Source organism: Papio anubis, chromosome 16 (genome assembly GCF_008728515.1).
Source record: "Papio anubis isolate 15944 chromosome 16, Panubis1.0, whole genome shotgun sequence".
NCBI lineage: Eukaryota > Metazoa > Chordata > Mammalia > Primates > Cercopithecidae > Papio > Papio anubis.
This window is the reverse complement of record NC_044991.1, coordinates 54,888,185-54,900,391: the sequence shown is the minus strand read 5'-3', so window position 1 is coordinate 54,900,391 and position 12,207 is coordinate 54,888,185. Positions and strand designations below refer to the sequence as shown.

At 39.6% G+C, this 12,207-nt stretch overlaps 1 protein-coding gene across 3 annotated transcripts in view; it reads left to right on the top strand.

Annotated features, from left to right (window-relative positions):
• The window catches only part of ATRN (attractin), a 178,433-nt gene that overhangs the window by 113,137 nt on the left and 53,089 nt on the right, over nt 1–12,207 (top strand). For all 3 annotated transcript variants that reach the window (XM_031656597.1, XM_031656599.1, XM_031656598.1), the window contains exons 20-24: nt 34–127; nt 2,247–2,299; nt 3,947–4,041; nt 6,928–7,006; nt 10,404–10,561. In XM_031656597.1, coding sequence (XP_031512457.1) covers nt 34–127; nt 2,247–2,299; nt 3,947–4,041; nt 6,928–7,006; nt 10,404–10,561 — 479 coding nt within the window. The remainder of the gene's footprint in view (nt 1–33; nt 128–2,246; nt 2,300–3,946; nt 4,042–6,927; nt 7,007–10,403; nt 10,562–12,207) is intronic.

Sequence of the window (12,207 nt, the reverse complement as noted above, 5' to 3'; positions counted from 1 at the left end):
GTTGTGACCTCCATTCGTTTTTCTTCTCTGCAGCATGCAAGTGCAATGGGCACGCGTCGCTGTGCAACACCAACACGGGCAAGTGCTTCTGCACCACCAAGGGCGTCAAGGGGGACGAGTGCCAGCTGTGAGTACCACACTCCCTGGACCACCAGGGAGGACCAAGAGGCTGTGCAGCTGCCTGAACCCCATCCTGAGAGCCACCCACTTCCCTGTGTCTTGTTGCTGTGGACTCTGAGGGATCTCTGGGTTGATTAGTTTGAAAGTTTGCCCATTCTACTTCAGACAGGTCAATCCCCAAACTGGGGAGGTCGTCGAGTTAGCAGCAATTCCTTAATGGCTCTTGAATTCACATTTTTGTTTAAGTGATACTGACATTTCCTGGGTTGTCCATTCAGATTAGTCATTTTAACTTCAGCAACTACTTGATTTTTGTCATGTGAAGAGATTGTACTCTTTCCCAAAGAGTAGAGTTGGAAGAGCTGGTGTTTTGGTGATGGCATTTATTTGGCGTTTGGTTGTCTGATTGTGGAAATGATCCTCTTACCTTTAACATTTGCTGTTACTCTAGCATTTTGCTTGTTGAAGGATGTCAGGCATCTTCCTGGGGAGGGTTTGGAGTCCCCATCCATGAGGATGCAGGTGCAGCAGCATCAGGCACGTTTAAGATTTCAGACCTGGCCCTGCCTCCACTGAGCAAGGTGCTCTTGAGGCAAATCACTGTTCCCCACATCTGTCAATAGTGGGACTAGCCATAGTTGTTTTTGATGTCCTGTTAAGTTGAAATAGGAAGGATAGTTCCTCAATCAGTGTATACCGGGCTGTCTCACGGGGAAACCTCATAAAACGCATGCATCCGCATTTACTCATTCTCAAGAGGAGACTTAAAAGTGTTTAGTATCAAAACACTGAGCCGATTAATCATTGTAAACATCATTATTTCTTTTTTTTTTTTTTTCCGAGACGGAGGCTTGCTCTGTTGCCCAGGCTGGAGTGCAGTGGCACGATCTCGGCTCACTGCAAGCTCTGCCTCCTGGGTTCACGCCATTCTCCTGCCTCAGCCTCCCGAGTAGCTGGGACTATAGGCGCCCACCACCACACCCAGCTAATTTTTTATGTTTTTTAATAGAGAAAGGGTTTCACCGTGTTAACCAGGATGGTGTCGATCTCCTGACCTCGTGATCCGCCTGCCTCAGCCTCCCGAAGTGCTGGGATTATAGGCGTGAGCCACCATGCCCAGCCAAACATCATTATTTCTTAAATAACAGTAGTAATAATGCCACCAGTGATTGAGACGTCATCGCCAGTGCTACTCAGCAGGGTTTGATCTGTCTACCTTTTTAGTTTATATTTGCATATATGCTTACTAGTTTTGTGTTGCCCTAAAGCCAATATGTGAAGAAAAGTCTAATCCAAGGTTAAATTTAACTTTTAGGTCCACATTCCTTTAAACAGAAAAATGTGATCAGGCAAAATTAATCACTCTTACCCTCAGTTAGCTGATGCAACAAAGACATGAGGTGGCATCAAGTAAGACTTTCAAGTTCCTTCAAGATCACAGATGTAGGCAGGTGCTGCTCATCACCCTGGCTGAAGAGACACAGCATGCCTGCCTGGGAAAGGCCATCACCTGCTTCCCGCCCTTTCCTCTTCGTGCATAGCTGTTGTGTTTACCTAAACGGCTTTGTGAAGTGGGAGGCTGGGTTTTGCTGATGTTTATAGATGATATCTATGGGGAAATTGTTTTCTGAGGAGAACACATTTTTTTTCTACATACTGGTGAACACTTGTTCCAGGGTTTTAAAAAAACAGTGATTCTTGGTATTTAGTCTTCCCTCACTTGTGTTTAAAGAAGAGAATTAGTTTATCCAGGGAACATAGGAAAGAAGTGAGAAATTAGTATTTGAAAAATGTTTTGACTGCACTTTTAGAAGAATATGTAGTCCACACAAAATTGAAAATGTGTTTTTCATTATAGCAAATAGGTGTATTGTGTTTGGATTTTTCTCATTGCTTTGGCAAATGCTTGTCAATTGTCTTCATATAGTTGGTGTGTGAACTGCTGAGCAGTCAGTATTGAAACATGCATGCTCTTCGTAGACTACCTGAGCTGAGTTATGGTGAAGGATGCAGTTATAATGACTCCAGACTGTCTGTACTTTATATAAAAGGATCTGCTTGGTTTTAAAATGAATTCAGCTTCTGTTTTAAATAGAAGTATAAATAGTCTTTGTTTTTTCCCCCAGATGTGAGGTAGAAAATCGATACCAGGGAAACCCTCTCAAAGGAACATGTTATTGTAAGTGGTTTTGCAATTCTTATTTCTAGAAGCAAAGTAGTTCAGTAAAACTTCATTGTTTAACCTCGTTTGAGAATGATAAGTGCTATAGGACTATAGCAACCACCAATGAAGTGTTCCCAAACTTGATATGTTTACATTCTGTTAAGTTTACTACTTATAGGAGCACTATTTTAACCTGTTTTAATTGTGTATGGGGTTAACGTCCATAGCAGATAGCAGGAGAGAGTAGAGAGGCATGCATCTCTGTCTTTCCATGTTATGTTCTCTTAAAACTTTATTTGCCATTACATTTACTACTTATAGGAGCACTATTTTAACCTGTTTTAATTGTGTTTGGGGTTAACGTTAGTGTGTCCATAGCAGATAGCAGGAGAGAGTAGAGAGGCATGCATCTCTGTCTTTCCATGTTATGTTCTCTTAAAACTTTATTTGCCATTACCTAGTTGGGGTCATCATATTTCATGTTTTAGGATATAGATCAAAAACAGAATTCTTAAAATATGGTTGAAGTTTTTGTCATTCTGTCTGGAACTGATTTGTGTTAACCACCTTGGGGTGAAAGGTCAGTCTGGCAAGGTCACCAGGTTTTTATGGGTAAATGTGTTTTCTCTTTATGGGAGAATGCACATGGTAGACCAGAGTATGGAACCAGAAAAAAGGAGTTAATGTTATGGCATATCCATTGTAATTATATACCTGCTGTACTGGGTTGAATAACGTCCCTTCAAAATTCATGTGTGCTTGGAAACTGTGAATGTGACTTTATATATATATGTATATACACACATGTAACTTCTAAAAGAAAATAAGAGAAAAATATCTTGACCTTCCATGGGGAAAAGTTGTTAGATATGTTTCTAAAAGCATAATTCATAAACAAAAAGTAGATTAATGAAACTATATAAAAATTTAAAATGAAACTATATAAAAATTTAAAACTTGTAGGAAAAAACCATCCAAAACATAAAAAGCCACAGACTAGAGAAAATATTGACAAATTATCATATATTTGATAAAGAGTTTGTATCCAAAATACATAAGGAACTCTTCTTACAACTGAATAAGAAGACAGTTCCAGTTAAAAACAGGCAAATATTTGAAAAGACATTTCATGAAAGAAGATATTACAGTGGCCAATAAGCACATTAAAAATGACTTAACATCATTAGTTATTTGGAATGGAGATATTAAAACCACAGTCAGATACAACCCTAAAGTGATTAGAATCAAACGCTAATGCCATGGCTTTATAGAAGACAGTGGTAATCTCGTGTCTGCTTCTGCATTCAGTCTGTTGCAGAACATCTTTTTGGTTAAACACATGAAAAAAACCTGGCCTTACCAGACATGCAGTTGGAAAAGGGTATAGTAATACCCTTTCAATAGCCTTTTCAGATAATTATGGATGTTATTTGATATTATGCTGAAACTGTACAACTGGTCATTTCTTTAAAGCAGTTTGATGGGTTAACCCAAATAAAATGATACTGCCCACAGACTTGATTTTCTTTGAGGAACCTAGGTGCAGGTGAGTTAAAGTGCCTTCCTCATTACTTTATAAGAAAAGCAGCCTGTATCTCTAAAGACCTGTTCTATTTTGTGCATGTGTGTAGTTTTTAAATACGCATTTCTTTCTTTCCATAGATACTCTTCTTATTGACTATCAGTTCACTTTTAGTCTATCCCAGGAAGATGACCGCTATTACACAGCTATCAATTTTGTGGCTACTCCTGATGAAGTAAGATTTTTTAAAGTCTTCCTATTTTGTTTTGAATTTGTATGGATCTCTTTCTTGGTCATTATGGATAGAAGTACTGCCTTAGCAGTGCTCTCCAAACTGCTCTCCAAACTATACGAGATGATCTCTAGAGGTATAGGAAAGAAATGTTAGAATCTGTATTATCTGCTTTCCACGTAAAAGGCAAAAGTGGTGTTAATAAGATTTACCAGGATCTTAGACGCAGACTGACATTGATTCCACACGTACTTACTGTGCCTGTCAGCCCATCACGGCCTGATACAGAAAGGGGACTCCACCATCAGAGGGCAGACACCAGAGCCTGGATTTACTCTCTCAAGAGTGACCAGAAGCTTAAAGACTCTGCTGATTGAAATGCCAGTGATGCAGCCCCAATCAGACAGCAAAGGAGGGAACACTTCTGCTCCTAGAGTGAATTCTTAGCCTCATTAGGAGGCAAAACAGCAAAGGCTTAGTGAGGTCCAATAAGAATTTAGCCGGGAGTACTTTAAATTGTTAAAATATGTGTGTAAAATGTGGATTTTTTATCTGCTGTCATTAATGATGAAGCCCAACCTGCCTTAAGGTATTACCTAATGGTGGAAGGAAGGCCACACTGCGTGACATTTAAAACTGAAGCATCCAGAACACGAAGATGCACCTGTACAGCTTCTTCAATGAAATATAAAGCCATGCAGTACCCACTTCAGTATTTAAAGAAATTTTGCTAAACTTAATGGTAAATTATTTAGGAACTTCCTTGGAGATTTCTTACTTCTCGTGAACATACACAAAGCCATTTACCATTACAAAATTCCATTGACAATAAATGTGACAAATAATACATGGAAAACAGTATGACAGTAAGCCAAAGTATATTGCTTTGTTAACAAATGTTATCTATAAACATTACTAAATTTAATTTTAAAAGTAGAACAAAGTCTATAGTGTGGTATGTTTACAAGTAAATGAAAATAGGATTTGTTTTTAATATTCTATTTCAATGATAAAATTAAGAAAAAATATACTAGAAAAGATACATTCTCAAAAGTAAATTGCTTTTTAAGTAAAAATAATAAATTACTTTAAGTGAATTATTTTATGGAAAAACTGTAGGTATTAATATATCATTTGAGTGGCTGTATTGACTGGAATTTTTTTCTTAAAGATTTTAGAATAAGATTATAACAAAAGTACCACACATGTAATATATTCACTGCCTCATAAACAAGTGTTTGAAGTGCTCAAAATCTTTCAGGATGTACTTGATGCTATTAATTTCATTAAAAAAATAAATATAGTAGAATCTTTGTAATACTGCTTAACCAGGTGGGAAGTGATCATGAAAATATTTGGACCTTTCTGGATTTCCCAGTTTATCTTAACAGGATACTTACTAGAGTTATCCAAATGCATATATTCTGTCTTCTATAAAAGCACAAGGATTTTAAGTTTATTGATTCTTTCTGTGGAAAGACGTATAGTTGACCCTTGAGCAATACAGGTTAAAACTGTGAAGATCCACTTATACGCAGACTTTTTTCAACCAAACGTGTAATGAAAATATAGTATTTGCAAGATGTGAAACCTGAGTATACGGAGGGTGGACTTTTCATATGCAAGGGTTCTATGGGCAGACTGCGGACTTGAGTATGTGTGGATTTGGGCATGCTCAGGGATTCCTGGAACCAATGACCCACGTAATTGTTAGTTACGTGGGATGACTGTAATTGTTAGTTGTGTGCTGCCAGCAAATACTAAATACAAATAAGTAAACACTTGAGCTGTCCTTTCAAGATGAAGGTGAGGTCTTATCAGTAAATGAGAAGGTAAATGCTTTGTGAGGGAAATTTCTGGTTTAATGATCACATTTTAAAAACAGCTGTTTGGAAATGTTTCCATTGTTGTGATTTTGTGCTATTAAAGTGATCAAAACAACACCCTTATTTATTCTAACCTCTCAAGATCTTTTAAAAATGAATAATTTCAGTACAGTTGGATTCTTCTGTAAAAGATAGAAATATAACATTGATTAGTTTGCAGAAATAATTATTTGACTCCAGTTAAGAAATGTACTAGTAAAATTTCAGTTTGACTAATTATTAATGTTATAATTTACCTAATATCACCGACAGTACACTTCCTCCGTTGGCTTAACAGATTCCTCAGCAATATCTTTATTAGTCATTAAGACCAAGGATCAAAATAAATTAAGTTAGATTAGCCCTGTGAACTGCTATAAAGTGGTCGACAAGATTTTCATAACTAAGAAGCCATACTCAATCATATTTCTCTTGAAATAATATTTTTAGTAAGAGAAAAGTATTTTTCAAATCATGAATATAATAAAATTATTTTTAAATTAAGTACATTTCAGCTTTATATGCTTTTTTTAAAGGCTGTTTCAAGTTTTGGAGAAGTTTTACACTGTATATAATCTATGAGTTTAGAATTACATGGGTTTCAGTTATAAATAAATATAATTTAGGGCACTTGATCAAGTGTTTTATTGATAGGAGTGAACTTCAGACATTTGAAAACAGCTGCCCAGAGAATCTTTAGGAGACTGATCCCCCAAGACAGGTCAGAAGATGCAAATCATTGTGCTCTGATAGGGGTCTTTTTAAAAGGCACTTTCTCATGCAGTTAGGCATTTGATAAAGCATTAAATTACGTATACTTTTTATGGGAGGGAATGAAATTTTATTGGGATATGTGCTTGTATTAAGGAAAATTGGTTAGAAATTTTGCTAATTCTTCTGTTTCTCTAAATACATCATAAAATATTTGTTATTAAGAACGTTTAGAGGAGTAAACTTTATTGCTTTATTTTAAAATCTAGAAACTGTTTTAATTAATTTTCTAATAATTTGTACCTCTCATCAGCAAAACAGGGATTTGGACATGTTCATCAATGCCTCCAAGAATTTCAACCTCAACATCACCTGGGCTGCCAGCTTCTCAGGTAAAGACACACCTAGAGAAGACCCCCCAAATGGAGGTGTGATAGATTAAGAAATGTAATATAGGAATTGAGAAAGCGAGCTTAGGAGACAGATTGGTTTGAAACCACCCTTGCCACTTATTAACTATGAGACCTTGAGCAAGTGTCTAAATCCCTCTGTAAACCTTAACATTATTTTATTCATCTGTAAAGTGAACATGATACTTACCTCTTAGAATTGTTGTATAGATTAAATGAGGTTATACCTACCAGAGTTTGCTGTGGTGTCAGGCTGTGTGTGGTTACTACCCTAGCCCACCACCACCATTTCTGTTCTTGCTGTGGCCACTGGCACTACCATCATTGTCTAAATCCATGCTTCAGAAGTGAAAAATTCAAATGACTCATCGTTTCAATAAATGAAAACATTTTAAATAAAATGAGATTTCAGTAGGTGCAGAGAAATGTAACTTGGGAATTACATCAAGCTCTAAAAGCGCAGCTCTTACTGTCTGTCTTACTGTGATTCACTGAAGATCTACTGTGTAGAAAATCTAAAGAAATAAAGGATGGGCTGGGCGCGGTGGCTCAAGCCTGTAATCCCAGCACTTTGGGAGGCCGAGACGGGCGGATCACAAGGTCGGGAGATCGAGACCATCCTGGCTAACATGGTGAAACCCCGTCTCTACTAAAAATACAAAAAACTAGCCGGGCGAGGTGGCGGGCGCCTGTAGTCCCAGCTACTCGGGAGGCTGAGGCAGGAGAATGGCGTAAACCCGGGAGGCGGAGCTTGCAGTGAGCTGAGATCCGGCCACTGCACTCCAGCCTGGGCGACAGAGCGAGACTCCGTCTCAAAAAAAAAAAAAGAAAAGAAATAAAGGATGAAGGGCAAGTGCTATGACTCATGCCTTTAATCCCAACACTTTGGGAGACTGAGGCAGGAGGATTGCTTGAGCTCAGGAGTTTAAGACCAGCCTGGGCAACATAGTGAGACCCTGTCTCTACAAAAAAAAGAAAAAAAAAAAAACCGGGTGTGGTGATGCATACCTGTAATGCCAACTACTCAGGAGGCTGAGATGAGAGGATCACTTGAGCCCAGGAGTTGGAGGCTGCTCTGAGCCATGATCGTGCCATTGCACTCATGTGTGGGCAAACAGAGCAAGATCCCATCTCTTTAAAAAAAAAAAAAAAAGAAAAAGAAAGAAAGAAAGAAAAAAGGATAATCACTACTTGATAACTCAACAAGTAGATACGGGTTTGAAATTTGTCCATTAAATTTACTTGCACCGTGCTGTTAGGCAAGTTACTTAAGGTTTCTGAGCCAGTTTCCTCCTGTATAAAGTAGGATAGTAAAAACGCCGTCCTGGCAGGGCGTGATAGCTCTTGCCTGTAATCCCAGCACTGTGGGAAGCCAAGGTGGGCAAATCATTTGAGGTCAAGAGTTCAAGACCAGCCTGGCCCACGTGGCGAAACCCCATCTCTCCTAAAAATACAAAAATCAGCCAGGCGTGGAAGTACGTGCCTGTAATCGCAGCTACTCAGGAGGCTGAGGTAGAAGAATTGCTTGAACCTTGAAGGTAGAGGTTGCTGTGAGCCGAGATCACGCCACTGCACTCCAGCCTCGGTGACAAAGTGAAACTCCATCTCAAAAAAAAAAAAATTTAAAAAAACAAAAAAAAAACACCTTCCCAAGTAGAGTGATGTGAGAATTAAATGGGATAATAAATGAAGTAGTCAGTGTAGTGCTTGAAATGTTACAGTAAATGGTAACTATATTTTATCATCATTATTACTATTACAATACTGGGTTTTTTTAAAATCAAAAAACCAATTAGAGTGATGCAAAATAAGAGTATTACCTTGTGCACGCCACTTACATTTATCGTCTTAAAACATTGTGTTGAATTCGAGAAAAGTTCAGAAACTCGCAATGAGGAGAGACTTTTAAGAAAAAGTCTGAATTATCAGAGTCTTTGGAGAAAGGCAGCATCTCCAGGCATGTGAAAGATTTGCAGTGAGCTGGGCCGTGGCTCATGCCTGTAATCCCAGCACTTTGGGAGGCTGAGGCAGGTGGATTACCTGAGGTCAGGAGTTCAAGACCAGCCTGACCAACATGGTGAAACCCCGTCTCTACTGAAAATACAAAATTAGCTGAGTGTGGTGGCACATGCCTGTAATCCCAGCTACTTAAGAGGCTGAGGCAGGAGAATTGCTTGAACCTGGGAGGCGGAGGTTGCAGTGACCCAAGATTGCGTCATTGCACTCCAGTCTGGACAACAAGAGCGAAACTCCATCTCAAAAAAAGAAAAAAAAAAATTTGCAATGAGTGTCTCAATGAAGACGTGATAATCTGGGCTCTAGTCACAGGGTCTAACTCAGACATGGAAAAAAGTCCATTTCATTAATCTTTATCAGCACTTGAACTCCTGGCTGAGGGAGAATGTGGAACATTGAAGGACTGTCTGAGAATAGGATGGAGTTATACCAGATTAGGAGGACTTAAATACCATGGTAGCTGGCGGTAGAAGGGAGGACCGAGTGACCCCTTGAGCCCCTCCTCCCTGCTACTGTGGGTTAGGCAGTGAGTGGTACATCAGCATTACTGGCATGGGAGTCTGACACATTGCCAAGGAGGTGTAAAGGAGAAATGCAAAGGAATTGAAGTGGTGTGGGCAAAGTGAATGCCAGTGCTTGTTGATAGGATTCTACTGGTGTCGTATTTTCATGATCATGTGTGTCGCCTGTTTGGGGGTGGGGCAAAGGTGGAAGGGAGTTACATGGATTCCTGGTAAAACCTTTTTTTTTTTTTTTTTTTTTTTTTTTTTGGAGGGCATTTCACTCTTGTTGCCCAAGCTGGAGTGCAATGCACGATCTTGGCTCACCGCAACCTCCGCCTCCCGGGTTCAAGCGATTCTCCTGCCTCAGCCTGCTGAGTAGCTGAGATTACAGGCATGTGCCACCACGCCTGCCTAATTGTGTATTTTTAGTAGAGACAGGGTTTCTCCATGTTTGTCAGGCTGGTCTTGAACTCCCGAGCTCAGGTGATCCACCCACCTCGGTCTCCCAAAGTGCTGGGATTACAGGTGTGAGCCACCACACCCAGCTGGTAAAGCCATTTTGGTTAGGGGCATAGGCTTGTATATCAGCCTGCCCAGCTTTAAATCTTATCTCCATTTCTTGCTGGCTATGTGACTTGATGGAAGTCAGTTACTTTCTCTGAACCTCAATTTCCCAATCTGTAAATGAAGACAATAATAGGGCAACTGTGAGGATTAAATGAGATTGAGCTCTTAAAGGCTATTACTGGAACACAGGAAATGTTTGATAAATGTTGTCCTTATTATTAATGAGGCCAGATTCTGTTCTCCCCCTACCCCCCCAAAAATGTCTCTTCTTTTTCATGTTTTTCTTCTAACAGCTGGAACCCAGGCTGGAGAAGAGATGCCTGTTGTTTCAAAAACCAACATTAAGGAGTACAAAGATAGTTTCTCTAATGAGAAGTTTGATTTTCGCAACCACCCAAATATCACTTTCTTTGTTTATGTCAGTAATTTCACCTGGCCCATCAAAATTCAGGTAAGAAGAGCTTTTTGGTCTCATACCTGCAAAGATGGTGAAATCTCTTTAGTAAGACTAAATTTGCTAATTTGGAGCTTGTGGTAAATGAGATGTGCAATGTGGCCTTGCCTTTGTAATGTCTATGGCAGAGAAGTGCTGAGTACATGCATGCTGCACAGAAGATTGGAGTGGGGATGGACTGTATCACTCGGGAAGGACTTTTGCAAAAGCACTGTTGAAAGCAAGTTGGCATATAACAGATTTGGTCATTATAATCGTATTCACTTCTTCAGTAAGCACTTGCCATGTGAAAACCTGTAGGGCTTCACAAAGAACTTCAATTCTAGAGTAAGGTGGATGTAAGTGAAACAAACCCACATATAACGAGTGAAAGCCAGAGTGTGGAAAGTGACATGAGATGATCCCAGAAATGCTATCAAAGTTTAAAGGAGGACAGCTGGGGAGGCTGTGTTGAAGAACATCAGCCTTGTAGTCAGACAGAGGTGGTTTGATTCCTGGCTCCTATACAAATCATGCAGCCTTTCCAAGTCTCCAGTTCTCTGTGCATGTGACCTGAAGGGTAGTTGTCAGCGGCTGTATGACTGCTGCAGTGTCTTGTTGTCAGCCTACTCCTTTCCTCTGTTCCGAGGGGGCCAGTGTACTCCCACTTTTCCAAGACCGATGGCCCCATTTTAGCTTTTTATACTCATGTCCCCTGGGGCCTTTCCTCAATACCTTCTGCTTCTTACCTTCTTCATTTAGGTGAATGTGGAGGTTGGGGATAGGTGGGCTTTCAGGGACTGGTTCACCTTTAACCACAGAAGCATGGTCACTGGACGGAGGCTGTTGCCGTTTGCCAAAGTTCAGAAGCATAATCAACCTAAGAAGCAAGTCATTACAAACATATGAAAAAAGTTCAACATCACTGATCATTAGAGAAATGCAAATCAAAACCACAGTGAGATACCATCTCACACCAGTCAGAATGTCTGTTATTAGAAAGTCAAAAAAGAACAGATGCTGGCAAGGCTGTAGAGAAACAACAATGCTTTTACACTGTTGGTGAGAGTGTAAATTAGTTCAGCCATTGTGGAAGACAGTGTGGCAATTCCTCAAAGACCTAGAGGCAGAAATACCATTTGACCCAGCCATCCCATTACTGGATGTATATCCAAAAGAATATAAATTATTCTGTTACAAAGATACATGCACATGTATGTTCATTGAAGCACTATTCACAGTAGCAAAGACATGGAATCAACCTAAATGCCCATCAACAATAGACTGTATAAAGAAAATGTGGTACATATACACCATGGAATACTATGCAGCCATAAAAAGGAATGAGATCATGTCCTTTGCAGGGACATGGATGGAGCTGGAGGCCATTATCCTCAGCAAACTAATGCAGGAACAGAAAACCAGGTACCACATGTTCTCACTTATAAGTGGGAGCTGAGAACACATGGACACATGGTGGGGAACAACACACACTGGGGCTTGTTGGAGGGTGATGGGGAGGAGGGAGAGCATCAGGAAGAATAGCTAATGGATACTGGGCTTAATACCTAGGTGATGAGATGATGGCACATTATGGCACACGTTTACCTATGTAACAAACCTGTATATCCTGCACATGTACCCCTGAACTTAAAAATTAACAA